Raw genomic sequence first — 21,868 nt, forward strand, 5'->3', positions numbered from 1 at the left:
TGTATGCTCTAAACATGGATTTTCTACCACAGCAAATTCATAAATTGGTCAAAAAGAAAAAACCTGCCTACTCTTTTTTTCATCAGAACGTCCGATCTTTAAGAAACAAAGATAATGAAATGCATGCTTTGCTAGAAGTATTTGAAATGTCTTTCACTGTGCTCATGCTCACTGAAACATGGTATGAACGCGAAACGGCTATATTCTGCCCATCTGGTTATCAATGTTTCTATCGAAATCGTCACGACAAAAGAGGCGGTGGTGTTTCTATCCTGGTAAAAGATAACCTGCTGTGTGATACAGAAGAGAAATTCTGTGCTGTCACTCCTGATTTTGAAGTGCTTACCTTGCGACACCTTGACAATATGTTTTGCGTGGTCTACAGACCGCCATCTGGTACCTTTATCCGTTTTTTGGCCTTCCTTGAAGAACTTTTAGAATATGTGACGGAGCAAAAAGCACAGATCTTCTTAGGTGGAGACATGAATGTGAACATGATTGTACCTACTCCTTACCAGAAAGACTTGAGCCTTACTCTTTCTACTTATGGCCTATCTAATGTAATCACCAACCCAACGCGTATCACAGAACAAAGTTCTACATTACTAGACGTATTTATTACCAACGTTAACACAGACACTACATTTGCTGGCACTCTTTGTACAGGTATAAGTGATCATCTGGGAACCTTTTTATTCGTAGACAAGCAATTTCCCATCAAGTGGAATGAACCAAAGCCCACATATCGTCAAGTTATTACATCTTCGCGTCTTGAATCATTCCGCCAGGATGTTGAAAAACAAACATGGGATGCAGTATATGAATGCCGTGAGAGCAACACAGCGTACCTTATCTTTATAAGTATACTTAAGAAAATATACCACCAGCATTTTCCAGTAACACAAGTAAAAAAGCCAAAGAGAGCGCGAAAACCTTGGTTAACGAGAGAACACCTGAGAATGGTCAAGCATAAAAATGCGTTGTATGCCAAATTTGTAAAAACTAAAGATCTAAATATACTGGCAGAATTTAAGAGCTACCGGAATAAACTTACGTCTACGCTGAGGAAAGCTAAGGATTCATACCTAATAGATATGTTCGATGCTGAAACTACACTGCGGTCAGATGCAGCCTGGCGCAAGTTGAACTCTTTGGTGCGTCCCGGTACTCCTACGCTTACACTTGGCACCTTTAGGCATGAGGAAAAAGAGCTCTCCGGTGTTCCATTGGCAGATGCTTTCAATCACTTTTTTATTCAGCAAACGAAAGATAATGAACTCGATGGGAGTACCATTAAAAACTACGCTCAGTACGTGCGAGGAAACGATAGGATAAGTTCGCTGTTCTTGGCCCCGACTGAAACAGCTGAGGTTTTCTCTTCCATCAATAACTTGAAGAATAGTAAAACGCTGGACGTAAATGGCTTCCAGATATTGCCCGTAAAATATGTACTTGACATACTGTGCCCGATTATTACCTATATTTATAATTTGATTCTCTCTACTGGGGTTTTCCCTACAGGAATGCAAATTGCTCGAGTGATACCCATTTTTAAAAAAGGTGATAAGAACCTATTCACAAACTACCGACCGATTTCTATACTGCCTGTGTTTTCCAAAGGCATTGAGAAAATAATACATCACAGAGTGACTTCTTATTTTGACGAAAATCACTTATTTTTAGATTTTCAACATGGATTCAGGAAGAAAAGATCTACAGAGACAGCACTTCTAACTCAAAAAGAAATTATAATTAAGGCATTCAGTGAAAACAAGCTCACCATGGGTATTTACATCGATTTTACTAAGGCCTTTGACCTCATAAATCATGATATTCTTCTTTTTAAATTGGAAAGGTATGGTGTGCGGGGCCTAGCGCTAACCCTATTACAATCTTACTTATCTCACAGAACCCAATATGTAGATATAAACACAGCATCCTCTTCTACCCTCCATATAACATGCGGAGTGCCCCAAGGAAGCAATCTTGGGCCTTTGCTATTTTTAGTTTATATAAATGACATCGTCTACAGCGCTAGTAATGTTCAGGTTGTGTCATTTGCAGATGACACAACTTTTTTTGTCACAGGTATTTCCGAGGCCGAGGTTGAAAGCAAAACAAGCGAAGCCCTTAATAAACTTCACTCATGGGCAGATGCAAACTGCTTGCGCATAAATCCGTCAAAAACACAAGTTCTGTTATACCTCCCTAAGGGAAAGAAAATATCTAGGCCTCTCAAAATAGCCTTAAACAGCCAACCAATAGAGCTTGTGACTTCTGTAAAAACACTGGGCGTTATCTTTTCTCACAACCTAACTTGGAATGAGCACATAGAACACATTTGTTCGAAAGTTTCCTCAGCTCTAGGTATACTTGGTCGCTTTAGACATATTTTTCCCGTAAGGGTAAAGATGTTGCTCTACAACGCGTTAGTACTAAGTCATATCCAATACTGCAGCTTGGTTTGGGGAACAACAGGGGTAACAAATCTTCATAAATTGCATTTGCTGCAGAAAAAAGCCGTCCGGTCCATAGCAAATGTGCCATTCCTTTTCCCCACAAGAAATATCTTTATAAAGTATGATATCCTTCCAATCTTCGCGTTATACTTTTACAGGCTTCTATTATGCTATAAATACTCTTCACAACAATGTGACAATCCCTTTATTGTACTTGGACAACTGAGAGAAAATAACAGCTGCCGTAACACTAGACACAAAGAAACTTGGATCACTCCAACACCAAGAACTTACTCTATGAACCAGTCCTTAAGTTACAACCTTCCCCTCTTGCTAAACAAACTAATCCATGACAATTTTGATATTACCAGAAATTCAAAACACAATATCCGTGACTACTGCCGAGACAATTTCAATCTGTGAAATTGTGTTTTTGTATATTTTAGTGATGTAAAACATTTGCTTTGAGTACATGTGTGTATTGCGACTTTCGTTTTGCATGTGTGTTCGCGCTTCGCGTAAATGTGGATTTGCATCGGATATCCGACATTACTAATTGATGTCAATGATGTGACCCTCGCCTTCCTTCTGTACTGCCACTGTCTCAAGGAGTCGGGACCTCCAGTCAAGCTGTTACCACAGCTTTTAGTCCCGGCTCCTCCTTTGTAAGAAAGGAAAATAAACTTGAACTTGACTTGAACTTGAGCTAATGCGCAGTTAGTAAGTAGCTAAAGGCACTTTGGCAAAAATCCAAGATGTGTCCTCCGATAGAATGCAGCTACAGATATTCCGCACTCGGTCCTGTTCATTCCTTCCTAGTCCCCTGTCTTTTTTGCGCGGTTACAAGATGCATTCCACTAATAGCCACCAACTAGCCCGCCTCTCTATATTATATGGTATTCGTGGTGTGGCTTATGAGCTAATGCGCAGTTTTTGATTTGCAGAAGGCAATTTGGCAAAAATCCAAGTTGTGTCCTCCGATAGAATGCAGCTACAGATATTCCGCACTCGGTCCTGTTCATTCCTTCCTCGCCCCCTGTCTTTTTTGCGCGGTTTCAAGATGCATTCCACTACAAGCCACCAACTAGCCCGCCTCTCTCTATTATATGGTATTCGTGGTGTGGCTTATGAGCTAATGCGCAGTTACTAAGTAGCAGAAGGCAATGTGGCAAAAATCCAAGATGTGTCCTCCGATAGAATGCAGCTACAGATAATCCGCACACGGTCCTGTTCAATTCTTCCTCATCCCCTGTCTTTTTTGCGCGGTTACAAGATGCATACTACTAATAGCCACCAACTAGCACGCCTCTCTCTATTGTACGGTATACGTGGTGTGGCTTATTAGCTAATCCGCAGTTACTGATTAGCAGAAGGCAATTTGGCAAAAATCCAAGATGTGTCCTCCGATAGAATGCAGCTACAGATATTCCGCACTCGGTCCAGTTCATTTCTTCCTCGTTCCCGGTCTTTTGCGCCGTTACAAGATGCATTCTATTACTAGCCAACAACTAGCCCGCCTCTCTCTATATCATGTTATACGTGGTGTGGCGTTTGAGATAATGCGCAGTTACTAAGACACAGAAAGCAATTTGGCAAAAATCTAAGGTGTGTCCTCCGATAGAATGCAGCTACTGAAATTCCGCGCTCTGTCCTGTTCATTTCTTCCTCATCCCCTGTCTTTTTTGCGCGGCTAAAAGATGCATTTTACTACTAGCCACCAACTAGCCCGCCTCTCTCTATTGTATGGTATACGTGGTGTGGCGTAGGAGGTAATGCGCAGTACTAAGTAGCAGAAGAGAATTTGGCAAAAATCCAAGATGTGTCCTCCGATAGAATGCACCTACAGATATTCCGCACTCGGTCCTGTTCAATTCTTCCTCATCCCCTGTCTTTTTTGCGTGGTTACAGGATGCATACTACTAATAGCCACCAACAAGCACGCCTCTCTCTATTGTATGGTATACGTGGTGTGGCTTATTAGCTAATGCGCAGTTACTGATTAGCAGAAGGCAATTTGGCAAAAATCCAAGATGTGTCCTCCGATAGAATGCAGCTACAGATATTCAGCACTCGGTCCTGTTCATTTCTTCCTCGTCCCCGGTCTTTTTGCGCGGTTAAAAGATGCATTCTATTACTAGCCAACAACTAGACCGCCTCTCTCTATTGAATGGTATACGTGGTGTGGCTTATGAGCTAATGCGCAGTTACTAGGTAGCAGAAAGCAACTTGGCAAAAATCCAATATGTGTCCTCCTATAGAATGCAGCTACAGAAATTCCGCGCTCTTTCCTGATCATTTCTTCCTCGTCCCCTGTCTTTTTTGCGCGGCTACAAGACGCACTCGACTACTAGCCATACACTAGCCTGCCTCTCTCTATTATATGGTATTCGTGGTGTGGCTTATGAGCTAATGCGCAGTTTCTGATTAGCAGAAGACAATTTGGCAAAATTCCAAGATGTGTCCTCCGATAGAATGCAGCTACAGATATTCCGCACTTGGTCCTGTTTATTTCTTCCTCGTCTACTGTCTTTTTTGCGCAGTTTCAAGATGCATTCCACTACAAGCCACCAACAAGCCCCGCTTCTCTCTATTATATGGTATTCGAGGTGTGGCTTATGAGCTAATGCGCAGTTACTAAGTAGCAGAAGGCAAATTGGAAAAGTCCAAGATGTGTCCTCCGATAGAATGCAACTACAGATATTCCGCACTCGGTCCTGTTCATTTCTTTCTCATTCCCTGTCTTTTTTGCGTGGTTACAAGATGCATTCTACTACTAGCCACCAACTAACCCGCCTCTCTCTATTGTATGGTATACGTGGTGTGGCGTATGAGCTAATGCGCAGTTACTAAGTAGCAGAAGGCAATTTGGCAAAAATCCAAGATGTGTCCTCCGATGGAATGCTGCTACAGATATTACGCACTCGGTCCTGTTCATTTATTCCTCATCCCCTGTCTTTTTTGTGCGGTTACAAGATGCATTCTACTACTAGCCACCAACTAACCCGCCTCTATTGTATGGTATACGTGGTGTGGTTTATGAGCTAATGCGCAGTTTCTGATTAGCAGAAGGCAATTTGGCAAAAATCCAAGATGTGTCCCCCGATAGAATGCAGCTACAGATATTCCGCACTCGGTCCTGTTCATTTCTTCCTCGTCCCCTGTCATTTTGCGCGGTTACAAGATGCATTCTACTACAACCCACCAACTAGTCCGCCTCTCTCTATTGTATGGTATACGTGGTGTGGCGTATGAGCTAATGCGCAGTTAGTAAGTAGCTAAATGCAATTTGGCAAAAATCGAAGATGTGCCCTCCGATAGAATGCAGCTACAGATATTCCGCACTTGGTCCTGTTCATTCCTTCCTCGTCCCCTGTCTTTTTTGCGCAGTTTCAAGATGCATTCCACTACAAGCCACCAACAAGCCCCGCTTCTCTCTATTATATGGTATTCGAGGTGTGGCTTATGAGCTAATGCGCAGTTACTAAGTAGCAGAAGGGAAATTGGAAAAATCCAAGATGTGTCCTCCGATAGAATGCAGCTACAGATATTCCGCACTCGGTCCTGTTCATTTCTTTCTCATCCCCTGTCTTTTTTGCGTGGTTACAAGATGCATTCTACTACTAGCCACCAAATAGCACGCCACTCTCTATTGTATGGTATACGTGGTGTGGCGTATGAGCTAATGCGCAGTTACTAAGTAGCAGAAGGGAATTTGGCAAAAATCCAAGATGTGTCCTCCGATAGAATGCAGCTACAGATATTCCGGACTCGGTCCTGTTCATTTCTTCCTCGTCCCCTGTCTTGATTGCGCGGCTAAAAGATGCATTCTACTACTAGCCACCAACAAGCCCGCCTCTCTCTATTATATGATATTCGTGGTGTGGCTTATGAGCTAATGCTCAGTTTCTGATCAGCAGAAGGCAATTTGGCAAAAATCCAAGATGTGTCCTCCGATAGAATGCAGCTACAGATATTCCGCACTCGGTCCTGTTCATTCCTTCCTCGTCCAATGTCTTTTAGCGCGGTTACAAGATGCATACTACTAATAGTCACCAACAAGCACGCCTCTCTCTATTGTATGGTATACGTGGTGTGGCTTATTAGCTAATGCAGCTACAGATAATCCGCACACGGTCCGGTTCAATTCTTCCTCATCCCCTGACTTTTTTGCGCGGTCACAGGATGCATACTACTAATAGCCACCAACTAGCACGCCTCTCTCTATTGTACGGTATACGTGGTGTGGCTTATTATCTAATCCGCAGTTACTGATTAGCAGAAGGCAATTTGGCAAAAATCCAAGATTTGTCCTCCGATAGAATGCAGCTACAGATATTCCGCACTCGGTCCTGTTCATTTCTTCCTCATCCCCTGTCTTTTTTGCGCGGTTACAAGATGCATTCTACTAGTAGCCACCAACTAGCCCGCCTCTCTCTATTGTATGGTATACGTGGTGTGGCTTATTAGCTAATGCGCAGTTACTGATTAGCAGAAGGCAATTTTGCAACAATCCAAGATGTGTCCTCCGATAGAATGCAGCTACGGATATTCCGCACTCGGCCATGTTCATTTCTTCCTCGTCCCCTGTCTTTTTGCGCGGTTACAAGATGCATTCTATTACTAGCCAACAACTAGCCCGCCTCTCTCTATTGTATGTTATACGTGGTGTGGCGTTTGAGATAATGCGCAGTTACTAGGTAGCAGAAAGCAACTTGGCAAAAATCCAATATGTGTCCTCCGATAGAATGCAGCTACAGAAATTCCGCGCTCTTTCCTGATCATTTCTTCCTCGTCCCCTGTCTTTTTTGCGCGGCTACAAGATGCACTCGACTACTAGCCATCAACTAGCGTGCCTCTCTCTATTATATGGTATTCGTGGTGTGCCTTATGAGCTAATGCGCAGTTTCTGATTAGCAGAAGACAATTTGGCAAAATTCCAAGATGTGTCCTCCGATAGAATGCAGCTACAGATATTCCGCACTTGGTCCTGTTCATTTCTTCCTCGTCCCCTCTCTATTTTGCGCAGTTTCAAGATGCATTCTACTACAAGCCACCAACTAGCCCGCCTCTCTCTTTTGTATGGTATACGTGGTGTGGCTTATGAGCTAATGCGCAGTTACTAAGTAGCAGAAGGAAATTTGTCAAAAATCCAAGATGAGCCCTCTGATAGAATGCAGCTACAGATATTCCACACTCGGTCCTGTTCATTTCTTCCTCGTCCCCTGTCTTTTTTGAGCGGTTACAAGATGCATTCTACTACTAGCCACCAACTAACCCGCCTCTCTCTATTGTATGGTATACGTGGTGTGGAGTATGAGCTAATGCGCAGTTACTAAGTAGCAGAAGGCAATTTGGCAAAAATCCAAGATGTGTCCTCCGATAGAATGCAGCTACAGATATTCCGCACTTGGTCCTGTTCATTCCTTCCTCGTCCCCTGTCTTTTATGCGCAGTTTCAAGATGCATTCCACTACAAGCCACCAACAAGCCCCGCTTCTCTCTATTATATGGTATTCGAGGTGTGGCTTATGAGCTAATGCGCAGTTACTAAGTAGCAGAAGGCAAATTGGAAAAATCCAAGATGTGTCCTCCGATAGAATGCAGCTACAGATATTCCGCACTCGGTCCTGTTCATTTCTTTCTCATCCCCTGTCTTTTTTGCGTGGTTACAAGATGCATTCTACTACTAGCCACCAACTAACCCGCCTCTCTCTATTGTATGGTATACGTGGTGTGGCGTATGAGCTAATGCGCAGTTACTAAGTAGCAGAAGGCAATTTGGCAAAAATCCAAGATGTGTCCTCCGATATAATGCAGCTACAGATATTACGCACTCGGTCCTGTTCATTTCTTCCTCGTCCCCTGTCTTTTTTGCGCGGTTACAAGATGCATTCTACTACTAGCCACCAAATAGCCCGCCACTCTCTATTGTATGGTATACGTGGTGTGGCGTATGAGCTAATGCGCAGTTACTAAGTAGCAGAAGGGAATTTGGCAAAAATCCAAGATGTGTCCTCCGATAGAATGCAGCTACAGATATTCCGGACTCGGTCCTGTTCATTTATTCCTCATCCCCTGTCTTTTTTGCGCGGTTACAAGATGCATTCTACTACTAGCCACCAACTAACCCGCCTCTATTGTATGGTATACGTGGTGTGGTTTATGAGCTAATGCGCAGTTTCTGATTAGCAGAAGGCAATTTGGCAAAACTCCAAGATGTGTCCCCCGATAGAATGCAGCTACAGATATTCCGCACTCGGTCCTGTTCATTTCTTCCTCGTCCCCTGTCATTTTGCGCGGTTACAAGATGCATTCTACTACAACCCACCAACTACTCCGCCTCTCTCTATTGTATGGTATTCGAGGTGTGGCTTATGAGCTAATGCGCAGTTACTAAGTAGCAGAAGGCAAATTGGAAAAATCCAAGATGTGTCCTCCTATAGAATGCAGCTACAGATATTCCGCACTCGGTCCTATTCATTTCTTTCTCATCCCCTGTCTTTTTTGCGTGGTTACAAGATGCATTCTACTACTAGCCACCAACTAGCCCGCATCTCTCTATTGTATGGGATACGTGGTGTGGCGTATGAGCTAGTGCGCAGTTACTAGGTAGCAGAAATCAATTTGGCAAAAATGCAAGATGTGTCCTCCAATAGAATGCAGCAACAGATATTCCGCACTTGGTCCTACTCATTTCTTCCTCGTCACGTGTCTTTTTTGCGCGGTTACAAGATGCATTCTACTACTAGCCACCAACTAACCCGCCTCTATTTTATGGTATACGCGGTGTGGTTTATGAGCTAATCCTCAGTTTCTGATTAGCAGAAGGCAATTTGGCAAAAATCCAAGACGTGTCCTCCGATAGAATGCAGCTACAGATATTCCGCACTCGGTCCTGTTCATATCTTCCTCGTCCCCTCTCTATTTTGCGCGGTTACAAGATGAATTCCACTACAAGCAACCAACTAGCCCACCTCTCTCTTTTGTATGGTATACGTGGTGTGGCTTATGAGCTAATGCGCAGTTACTGATTAGCAGAAGGCAATTTTGCAAAAATCCAAGATGTGTCCTCCGATAGAATGCAGCTACTGAAATTCCGCGCTCTGTCCTGTTCATTTCTTCCTTGTGCCCTGTCTTTCTTGCGGGGTTACAAGATGCATTCTACTACAAGCCACCAACTAGCCCGCCTCTTTCTATTGTATGGTATACGTGGTGTGGCGTATGAGCTAATGCGCAGTTAGTAAGTAGCTAAAGGCACTTTGGCAAAAATCCAAGATGTGTCCTCCGATAGAATGCAGCTACAGATATTCCGCGCTCTTTCCTGATCATTTCTTCCTCGTCCCCTGTCTTTTTTGCGCGGCTACAAGATGCACTCGACTACTAGCCATCAACTAGCGTGCCTCTCTCTATTATATGGTATTCGTGGTGTGCCTTATGAGCTAATGCGCAGTTTCTGATTAGCAGAAGACAATTTGGCAAAATTCCAAGATGTGTCCTCCGATAGAATGCAGCTACAGATATTCCGCACTTGGTCCTGTTCATTTCTTCCTCGTCTACTGTCTTTTTTGCGCGGTTACAAGATGCATTCTACTACTAGCCACCAACTAGCCCGCCTCTCTCTATTGTATGGTATACGTGGTGTAGCGTATGAGCTAATGCGCAGTTACTGATTAGCAGAAGGCAATTTGGCAAAAATCCAAGATGTGTCCTCCGATAGAATGCAGCGACAGATATTCCGCACTCGGTCCAGTTCATTTCTTCCTCGTTCCCGGTCTTTTGCGCCGTTACAAGATGCATTCTATTACTAGCCAACAACTAGCCCGCCTCTCTCTATATCATGTTATACGTAATGTGGCGTTTGAGATAATGCGCAGTTACTAAGTAGCAGAAAGCAATTTGGCAAAAATCTAAGGTGTGTCCTCCGATAGAATGCAGCTACTGAAATTCCGCGCTCTGTCCTGTTCATTTCTTCCTCATCCCCTGTCTTTTTTGCGCGGCTGAAAGATGCATTTTACTACTAGCCACCAACTAGCCCAACTCTCTCTATTGTATGGTATACGTGGTGTGGCGTAGGAGGTAATGCGCAGTACTAAGTAGCAGAAGAGAATTTGGCAAAACTCCAAGATGTGTCCCCCGATAGAATGCAGCTACAGATATTCCGCACTCGGTCCTGTTCAATTCTTCCTCATCCCCTGTCTTTTTTGCGTGGTTACAGGATGCATACTACTAATAGCCACCAACAACCACGCCTCTCTCTATTGTATGGTATACGTGGTGTGGCTTATTAGCTAATGCGCAGTTACTGATTAGCAGAAGGCAATTTTTCAAAAATCCAAGATGTGTCGTCCGATAGAATGCAGCTACAGATATTCAGCACTCGGTCCTGTTCATTTCTTCCTCCTCCCCGGTCTTTTTGCGCGGTTAAAAGATGCATTCTATTACTAGCCAACAACTAGACCGCCTCTCTCTATTGAATGGTATACGTGGTGTGGCTTATGAGCTAATGCGCTGTTACTAGGTAGCAGAAAGCAACTTGGCAAAAATCCAATATGTGTCCTCCGATAGAATGCAGCTACAGAAATTCCGCGCTCTTTCCTGATCATTTCTTCCTCGCCCCCTGTCTTTTTTGCGCGGCTACAAGACGCACTCGACTACTAGCCATACACTAGCCTGCCTCTCTCTATTATATGGTATTCGTGGTGTGGCTTATGAGCTAATGCGCAGTTTCTGATTAGCAGAAGACAATTTGGCAAAATTCCAAGATGTGTCCTCCGATAGAATGCAGCTACAGATATTCCGCACTTGGTCCTGTTTATTTCTTCCTCGTCTACTGTCTTTTTTGCGCGGTTACAAGATGCATTCTACTACTAGCCACCAACTAGCCCGCCTCTATTGTATGGTATACGTGGTGTGGTTTATGAGCTAATGCGCAGTTTCTGATTAGCAGAAGGCAATTTTGCAAAAATCCAAGGTGTGTCCTCCGATAGAATACAGCTACAGATATTCCGCACTCGGTCCTTTTCATATCTTCCTCGTCCCCTCTCTATTTTGCGCAGTTTCAAGATGCATTCTACTACAAGCAACCAACTAGCCCGCCTCTCTCTTTTGTATGGTATACGTGGTGTGGCTTATGAGCTAATGCGCAGTTACTAAGTAGCAGAAGGAAATTTGTCAAAAATCCAAGATGAGCCCTCTGATAGAATGCAGCTACAGATATTCCACACTCGGTCCTGTTCATTTCTTCCTCGTCCCCTGTCTTTTTTGAGCGGTTACAAGATGCATTCTACTACTAGCCACCAACTAACCCGCCTCTCTCTATTGTATGGTATACGTGGTGTGGCGTATGAGCTAATGCGCAGTTACTAAGTAGCAGAAGGCAATTTGGCAAAAATCCAAGGTGTGTCCTCCGATAGAATGCAGCTACAGATATTACGCACTCGGTCCTGTTCATTTCTTCCTCGTCCCCTGTCTTTTTTGCGCGGTTACAAGATGCATTCTACTACTAGCCACCAAATAGCCCGCTACTCTCTATTGTATGGTATACGTGGTGTGGCGTATGAGCTAATGCGCAGTTACTAAGTAGCAGAAGGGAATTTGGCAAAAATCCAAGATGTGTCCTCCGATAGAATGCAGCTACAGATATTCCGGACTCGGTCCTGTTCATTTATTCCTCATCCCCTGTCTTTTTTGCGCGGTTACAAGATGCATTCTACTACTAGCCACCAACTAACCCGCCTCTATTGTATGGTATACGTGGTGTGGTTTATGAGCTAATGCGCAGTTTCTGATTAGCAGAAGACAATTTGGCAAAACTCCAAGATGTGTCCCCCGATAGAATGCAGCTACAGATATTCCGCACTCGGTCCTGTTCATTTCTTCCTCGTCCCCTGTCATTTTGCGCGGTTACAAGATGAATTCCACTACAAGCAACCAACTAGCCCACCTCTCTCTTTTGTATGGTATACGTGGTGTGGCTTATGAGCTAATGCGCAGTTACTGATTAGCAGAAGGCAATTTTGCAAAAATCCAAGATGTGTCCTCCGATAGAATGCAGCTACTGAAATTCCGCGCTCTGTCCTGTTCATTTCTTCCTCGTGCCCTGTCTTTCTTGCGGGGTTACAAGATGCATTCTACTACAAGCCACCAACTAGCCCGCCTCTTTCTATTGTATGGTATACGTGGTGTGGCTTATGAGCTAATGCGCAGTTACTAGGTAGCAGAAAGCAACTTGGCAAAAATCCAAATTGTGTCCTCCGATAGAATGCAGCTACAGATAATCCGCACACGGTCCTGTTCAATTCTTCCTCATCCCCTGTCTTTTTTGCGCGGTTGCAAGATGCATACTACTAATAGCCACCAACTAGCACGCCTCTCTCTATTGTACGGTATACGTGGTGTGGCTTATTAGCTAATCCGCAGTTACTGATTAGCAGAAGGCAATTTGGCAAAAATCCAAGATGTGTCCTCCGATAAAATGCAGCGACAGATATTCCGCACTCGGTCCAGTTCATTTCTTCCTCGTTCCCGGTCTTTTGCGCCGTTACAAGATGCATTCTATTACTAGCCACCAACTAGCCCGCATCTCTCTATTGTATGGGATACGTGGTGTGGCGTATGAGCTAGTGCGCAGTTACTAGGTAGCAGAAATCAATTTGGCAAAAATGCAAGATGTGTCCTCCAATAGAATGCAGCAACAGATATTCCGCACTTGGTCCTACTCATTTCTTCCTCGTCACGTGTCTTTTTTGCGAGGTTACAAGATGCATTCTACTACTAGCCACCAACTAACCCGCCTCTATTTTATGGTATACGCGGTGTGGTTTATGAGCTAATCCGCAGTTTCTGATTAGCAGAAGGCAATTTGGCAAAAATCCAAGACGTGTCCTCCGATAGAATGCAGCTACAGATATTCCGCACTCGGTCCTGTTCATATCTTCCTCGTCCCCTCTCTATTTTGCGCGGTTACAAGATGAATTCCACTACAAGCAACCAACTAGCCCACCTCTCTCTTTTGTATGGTATACGTGGTGTGGCTTATGAGCTAATGCGCAGTTACTAAGTAGCAGAAGGAAATTTGTCAAAAATCCAAGATGAGCCCTCTGATAGAATGCAGCTACAGATATTCCACACTCGGTCCTGTTCATTTCTTCCTCGTCCCCTGTCTTTTTTGAGCGGTTACAAGAAGCATTCTACTACTAGCCACCAACTAACCCGCCTCTCTCTATTGTATGGTATACGTGGTGTGGCGTATGAGCTAATGCGCAGTTACTAAGTAGCAGAAGGCAATTTGGCAAAAATCCAAGATGTGTCCTCCGATAGAATGCAGCTACAGATATTACGCACTCGGTCCTGTTCATTTCTTCCTCGTCCCCTGTCTTTTTTGCGCGGTTACAAGATGCATTCTACTACTAGCCACCAAATAGCCCGCTACTCTCTATTGTATGGTATACGTGGTGTGGCGTATGAGCTAATGCGCAGTTACTAAGTAGCAGAAGGCAAATTGGAAAAATCCAAGATGTGTCCTCCGATAGAATGCAGCTACAGATATTCCGCACTCGGTCCTGTTCATTTCTTTCTCATCCCCTGTCTTTTTTGCGTGGTTACAAGATGCATTCTACTACTAGCCACCAACTAACCCGCCTCTCTCTATTGTATGGTATACGTGGTGTGGCGTATGAGCTAATGCGCAGTTACTAAGTAGCAGAAGGCAATTTGGCAAAAATCCAAGATGGGTCCTCCGATAGAATGCAGCTACAGATATTACGCACTCGGTCCTGTTCATTTCTTCCTCGTCCCCTGTCTTTTTTGCGCGGTTACAAGATGCATTCTACTACTAGCCACCAAATAGCCCGCTACTCTCTATTGTATGGTATACGTGGTGTGGCGTATGAGCTAATGCGCAGTTACTAAGTAGCAGAAGGCAAATTGGAAAAATCCAAGATGTGTCCTCCGATAGAATGCAGCTACAGATATTCCGCACTCGGTCCTGTTCATTTCTTTCTCATCCCCTGTCTTTTTTGCGTGGTTACAAGATGCATTCTACTACTAGCCACCAACTAACCCGCCTCTCTCTATTGTATGGTATACGTGGTGTGGCGTATGAGCTAATGCGCAGTTACTAAGTAGCAGAAGGCAATTTGGCAAAAATCCAAGATGGGTCCTCCGATAGAATGCAGCTACAGATATTCCGCACTCGGTCCTGTTCATTTCTTCCTCGTCCCCTGTCTTTTTTGCGCGGTTACAAGATGCATTCTACTACTAGCCACCAAATAGCCCGCTACTCTCTATTGTATGGTATACGTGGTGTGGCGTATGAGCTAATGCGCAGTTACTAAGTAGCAGAAGGCAAATTGGAAAAATCCAAGATGTGTCCTCCGATAGAATGCAGCTACAGATATTCCGCACTCGGTCCTGTTCATTTCTTTCTCATCCCCTGTCTTTTTTGCGTGGTTACAAGATGCATTCTACTACTAGCCACCAAATAGCCCGCTACTCTCTATTGTATGGTATACGTGGTGTGGCGTATGAGCTAATGCGCAGTTACTAAGTAGCAGAAGGCAAATTGGAAAAATCCAAGATGTGTCCTCCGATAGAATGCAGCTACAGATATTCCGCACTCGGTCCTGTTCATTTCTTCCTCGTCCCCTGTCTTTTTTGCGCGGTTACAAGATGCATTCTACTACTAGCCACCAACTAACCCGCCTCTCTCTATTGTATGGTATACGTGGTGTGGCGTATGAGCTAATGCGCAGTTACTAAGTAGCAGAAGGCAATTTGGCAAAAATCCAAGATGTGTCCTCCGATAGAATGCAGCTACAGATATTACGCACTCGGTCCTGTTCATTTCTTCCTCGTCCCCTGTCTTTTTTGCGCGGTTACAAGATGCATTCTACTACAAGCCACCAAATAGCCCGCTACTCTCTATTGCATGGTATACGTGGTGTGGCGTATGAGCTAATGCGCAGTTACTAAGTAGCAGAAGGCAAATTGGAAAAATCCAAGATGTGTCCTCCGATAGAATGCAGCTACAGATATTCCGCACTCGGTCCTGTTCATTTCTTTCTCATCCCCTGTCTTTTTTGCGTGGTTACAAGATGCATTCTACTACTAGCCACCAAATAGCCCGCTACTCTCTATTGCATGGTATACGTGGTGTGGCGTATGAGCTAATGCGCAGTTACTAAGTAGCAGAAGGCAAATTGGAAAAATCCAAGATGTGTCCTCCGATAGAATGCAGCTACAGATATTCCGCACTCGGTCCTGTTCATTTCTTTCTCATCCCCTGTCTTTTTTGCGCGGTTACAAGATGCATTCTACTACTAGCCACCAACTAACCCGCCTCTCTCTATTGTATGGTATACGTGGTGTGGCGTATGAGCTAATGCGCAGTTACTAAGTAGCAGAAGGCAATTTGGCAAAAATCCAAGATGGGTCCTCCGATAGAATGCAGCTACAGATATTACGCACTCGGTCCTGTTCATTTCTTCCTCGTCCGCTGTCTTTTTTGCGCGGTTACAAGATGCATTCTACTACTAGCCACCAAATAGCCCGCCACTCTCTATTGTATGGTATACGTGGTGTGGCGTATGAGCTAATGCGCAGTTACTAAGTAGCAGAAGGAAATTTGACAAAAATCCAAGATGTGTCCTCCGATAGAATGCAGCTACAGATATTCCGGACTCGGTCCTGTTCATTTATTCCTCATCCCCTGTCTTTTTTGTGCGGTTACAAGATGCATTCTACTACTAGCCACCAACTAACCCGCCTCTATTTTATGGTATACGTGGTGTGGTTTATGAGCTAATGCGCAGTTTCTGATTAGCAGAAGGCAATTTGGCAAAAATCCAAGATGTGTCCCCCGATAGAATGCAGCTACAGATATTCCGCACTCGGTCCTGTTCATTTCTTCCTCGTCCCCTGTCATTTTGCGCGGTTACAAGATGCATTCTACTACAACCCACCAACTAGTCCGCCTCTCTCTATTGTATGTTATACGTGGTGTGGCGTATGAGCTAATGCGCAGTTAGTAAGTAGCTAAAGGCAATTTGGCAAAAATCCAAGATGTGTCCTCCGATAGAATGCAGCTACAGATATTCCGCACTCGGTCCTGTTCATTTCTTTCTCATCCCCTGTCTTTTTTGCGTGGTTACAAGATGCATTCTACTACTAGCCACCAACTAACCCGCCTCTCTCTATTGTATGGTATACGTGGTGTGGCGTATGAGCTAATGCGCAGTTACTAAGTAGCAGAAGGCAATTTGGCAAAAATCCAAGATGTGTCCTCCGATAGAATGCAGCTACAGATATTACGCACTCGGTCCTGTTCATTTCTTCCTCGTCCCCTGTCTTTTTTGCGCGGTTACAAGATGCATTCTACTACTAGCCACCAAATAGCCCGCCACTCTCTATTGTATGGTATACGTGGTGTGGCGTATGAGCTAATGCGCAGTTACTAAGTAGCAGAAGGGAATTTGGCGAAAATCCAAGATGTGTCCTCCGATAGAATGCAGCTACAGATATTCCGCACACGGTCCTGTTCAATTCTTCCTCATCCCCTGTCTTTTTTGCGCGGTTACAAGATGCATTCTACTACTAGCCACCAACTAACCCGCCTCTATTGTATGGTATACGTGGTGTGGTTTATGAGCTAATGCGCAGTTTCTGATTAGCAGAAGGCAATTTGGCAAAACTCCAAGATGTGTCCCCCCATAGAATGCAGCTACAGATATTCCGCACTCGGTCCTGTTCATTTCTTCCTCGTCCCCTGTCATTTTGCGCGGTTACAAGATGCATTCTACTACAACCCACCAACTAATCCGCCTCTCTCTATTGTATGGTATACGTGGTGTGGCGTATGAGCTAATGCGCAGTTAGTAAGTAGCTAAAGGCAATTTGGCAAAAATCCAAGATGTGCCCTCCGATAGAATGCAGCTACAGATATTCCGCACTCGGTCCTGTTCATTCCTTCCTCGTCCCCTGTCTTTTTTGCGCAGTTTCAAGATGCATTCCACTACAAGCCACCAACAAGCCCCGCTTCTCTCTATTATATGGTATTCGAGGTGTGGCTTATGAGCTAATGCGCAGTTACTAAGTAGCAGAAGGCAAATTGGAAAAATCCAAGATGTGTCCTCCGATAGAATGCAGCTACAGATATTCCGCACTCGGTCCTGTTCATTTCTTTCTCATCCCCTGTCTTTTTGCGTGGTTACAAGATGCATTCTACTACTAGCCACCAACTAGCCCGCATCTCTCTATTGTATGGGATACGTGGTGTGGCGTATGAGCTAGTGCGCAGTTACTAGGTAGCAGAAATCAATTTGGCAAAAATGCAAGATGTGTCCTCCAATAGAATGCAGCAACAGATATTCCGCACTTGGTCCTACTCATTTCTTCCTCGTCACGTGTCTTTTTTGCGCGGTTACAAGATGCATTCTACTACTAGCCACCAACTAACCCGCCTCTATTTTATGGTATACGCGGTGTGGTTTATGAGCTAATCCGCAGTTTCTGATTAGCAGAAGGCAATTTGGCAAAAATCCAAGACGTGTCCTCCGATAGAATGCAGCTACAGATATTCCGCACTCGGTCCTGTTCATATCTTCCTCGTCCCCTCTCTATTTTGCGCGGTTACAAGATGAATTCCACTACAAGCAACCAACTAGCCCACCTCTCTCTTTTGTATGGTATACGTGATGTGGCTTATGAGCTAATGCGCAGTTACTAAGTAGCAGAAGGAAATTTGTCAAAAATCCAAGATGAGCCCTCTGATAGAATGCAGCTACAGATATTCCACACTCGGTCCTGTTCATTTCTTCCTCGTCCCCTGTCTTTTTTGAGCGGTTACAAGAAGCATTCTACTACTAGCCACCATCTAACCCGCCTCTCTCTATTGTATGGTATACGTGGTGTGGCGTATGAGCTAATGCGCAGTTACTAAGTAGCAGAAGACAATTTGGCAAAAATCCAAGATGTGTCCTCCGATAGAATGCAGCTACAGATATTACGCACTCGGTCCTGTTCATTGCTTCCTCGTCCCCTGTCTTTTTTGCGCGGTTACAAGATGCATTCTACTACTAGCCACCAAATAGCCCGCTACTCTCTATTGTATGGTATACGTGGTGTGGCGTATGAGCTAATGCGCAGTTACTAAGTAGCAGAAGGCAAATTGGAAAAATCCAAGATGTGTCCTCCGATAGAATGCAGCTACAGATATTCCGCACTCGGTCCTGTTCATTTCTTTCTCATCCCCTGTCTTTTTTGCGTGGTCACAAGATGCATTCTACTACTAGCCACCAACTAACCCGCCTCTCTCTATTGTATGGTATACGTGGTGTGGCGTATGAGCTAATGCGCAGTTACTAAGTAGCAGAAGCCAATTTGGCAAAAATCCAAGATGGGTCCTCCGATAGAATGCAGCTACAGATATTACGCACTCGGTCCTGTTCATTTCTTCCTCGTCCCCTGTCTTTTTTGCGCGGTTACAAGATGCATTCTACTACTAGCCACCAAATAGCCCGCCACTCTCTATTGTATGGTATACGTGGTGTGGCGTATGAGCTAATGCGCAGTTACTAAGTAGCAGAAGGAAATTTGACAAAAATCCAAGATGTGTCCTCCGATAGAATGCAGCTACAGATATTCCGGACTCGGTCCTGTTCATTTATTCCTCATCCCCTGTCTTTTTTGTGCGGTTACAAGATGCATTCTACTACTAGCCACCAACTAACCCGCCTCTATTGTATGGTATACGTGGTGTGGTTTATGAGCTAATGCGCAGTTTCTGATTAGCAGAAGGCAATTTGGCAAAAATCCAAGATGTGTCCCCCGATAGAATGCAGCTACAGATATTCCGCACTCGGTCCTGTTCATTTCTTCCTCGTCCCCTGTCATTTTGCGCGGTTACAAGATGCATTCTACTACAACCCACCAACTAGTCCGCCTCTCTCTATTGTATGTTATACGTGGTGTGGCGTATGAGCTAATGCGCAGTTAGTAAGTAGCTAAAGGCAATTTGGCAAAAATCCAAGATGTGTCCTCCGATAGAATGCACCTACAGATATTCCGCACTCGGTCCTGTTCATTTCTTTCTCATCCCCTGTCTTTTTTGCGTGGTTACAAGATGCATTCTACTACTAGCCACCAACTAACCCGCCTCTCTCTATTGTATGGTATACGTGGTGTGGCGTATGAGCTAATGCGCTGTTACTAAGTAGCAGAAGACAATTTGGCAAAAATCCAAGATGTGTCCTCCGATAGAATGCAGCTACAGATATTACGCACTCGGTCCTGTTCATTTCTTCCTCGTCCCCTGTCTTTTTTGCGCGGTTACAAGATGCATTCTACTACTAGCCACCAAATAGCCCGCCACTCTTTATTGTATGGTATACGTGGTGTGGCGTATGAGCTAATGCGCAGTTACTAAGTAGCAGAAGGGAATTTGGCAAAAATCCAAGATGTGTCCTCCGATAGAATGCAGCTACAGATATTCCGGACTCGGTCCTGTTCATTTATTCCTCATCCCCTGTCTTTTTTGCGCGGTTACAAGATGCATTCTACTACTAGCCACCAACTAACCCGCATCTCTCTATTGTATGGGATACGTGGTGTGGCGTATGAGCTAATGCGCAGTTACTAAGTAGCAGAAGGAAATTTGACAAAAATCCAAGATGTGTCCTCCGATAGAATGCAGCTACAGATATTCCGGACTCGGTCCTGTTCATTTATTCCTCATCCCCTGTCTTTTTTGTGCGGTTACAAGATGCATTCTACTACTAGCCACCAACTAACCCGCCTCTATTGTATGGTATACGTGGTGTGGTTTATGAGCTAATGCGCAGTTTCTGATTAGCAGAAGGCAATTTGGCAAAAATCCAAGATGTGTCCCCCGATAGAATGCAGCTACAGATATTCCGCACTCGGTCCTGTTCATTTCTTCCTCGTCCCCTGTCATTTTGCGCGGTTACAAGATGCATTCTACTACAACCCACCAACTAGTCCGCCTCTCTCTATTGTATGTTATACGTGGTGTGGCGTATGAGCTAATGCGCAGTTAGTAAGTAGCTAAAGGCAATTTGGCAAAAATCCAAGATGTGTCCTCCGATAGAATGCAGCTACAGATATTCCGCACTCGGTCCTGTTCATTTCTTTCTCATCCCCTGTCTTTTTTGCGTGGTTACAAGATGCATTCTACTACTAGCCACCAACTAACCCGCCTCTCTCTATTGTATGGTATACGTGGTGTGGCGTATGAGCTAATGCGCTGTTACTAAGTAGCAGAAGGCAATTTGCCAAAAATCCAAGATGTGTCCTCCGATAGAATGCAGCTACAGATATTACGCACTCGGTCCTGTTCATTTCTTCCTCGTCCCCTGTCTTTTTTGCGCGGTTACAAGATGCATTCTACTACTAGCCACCAAATAGCCCGCCACTCTTTATTGTATGGTATACGTGGTGTGGCGTATGAGCTAATGCGCAGTTACTAAGTAGCAGAAGGGAATTTGGCAAAAATCCAAGATGTGTCCTCCGATAGAATGCAGCTACAGATATTCCGGACTCGGTCCTGTTCATTTATTCCTCATCCCCTGTCTTTTTTGCGTGGTTACAAGATGCATTCTACTACTAGCCACCAACTAGCCCGCATCTCTCTATTGTATGGGATACGTGGTGTGGCGTATGAGCTAGTGCGCAGTTACTAGGTAGCAGAAATCAATTTGGCAAAAATGCAAGATGTGTCCTCCAATAGAATGCAGCAACAGATATTCCGCACTTGGTCCTACTCATTTCTTCCTCGTCACGTGTCTTTTTTGCGCGGTTACAAGATGCATTCTACTACTAGCCACCAACTAACCCGCCTCTATTTTATGGTATACGCGGTGTGGTTTATGAGCTAATCCGCAGTTTCTGATTAGCAGAATTCAATTTGGCAAAAATCCAAGACGTGTCCTCCGATAGAATGCAGCTACAGATATTCCGCACTCGGTCCTGTTCATATCTTCCTCGTCCCCTCTCTATTTTGCGCGGTTACAAGATGAATTCCACTACAAGCAACCAACTAGCCCACCTCTCTCTTTTGTATGGTATACGTGATGTGGCTTATGAGCTAATGCGCAGTTACTAAGTAGCAGAAGGAAATTTGTCAAAAATCCAAGATGAGCCCTCTGATAGAATGCAGCTACAGATATTCCACACTCGGTCCTGTTCATTTCTTCCTCGTCCCCTGTCTTTTTTGAGCGGTTACAAGAAGCATTCTACTACTAGCCACCAACTAACCCGCCTCTCTCTATTGTATGGTATACGTGGTGTGGCGTATGAGCTAATGCGCAGTTACTAAGTAGCAGAAGACAATTTGGCAAAAATCCAAGATGTGTCCTCCGATAGAATGCAGCTACAGATATTACGCACTCGGTCCTG

General features: G+C 44.4%; 1 protein-coding gene across 1 annotated transcript in view; it reads left to right on the plus strand.

The window, feature by feature from the left end:
* Positions 1-1,094: 1,094 nt before the first annotated feature.
* LOC144108745 (uncharacterized) overlaps positions 1,095-21,868 on the plus strand; it is a 189,096-nt gene continuing 168,322 nt past the window's right edge. Inside the window, exon 1 of the mRNA XM_077641911.1 lies at positions 1,095-1,164. Coding sequence (XP_077498037.1) covers positions 1,095-1,164 — 70 coding nt within the window. The remainder of the gene's footprint in view (positions 1,165-21,868) is intronic.

The sequence above is a fragment of the Amblyomma americanum genome, chromosome 10 (genome assembly GCF_052857255.1).
Source record: "Amblyomma americanum isolate KBUSLIRL-KWMA chromosome 10, ASM5285725v1, whole genome shotgun sequence".
NCBI lineage: Eukaryota > Metazoa > Arthropoda > Arachnida > Ixodida > Ixodidae > Amblyomma > Amblyomma americanum.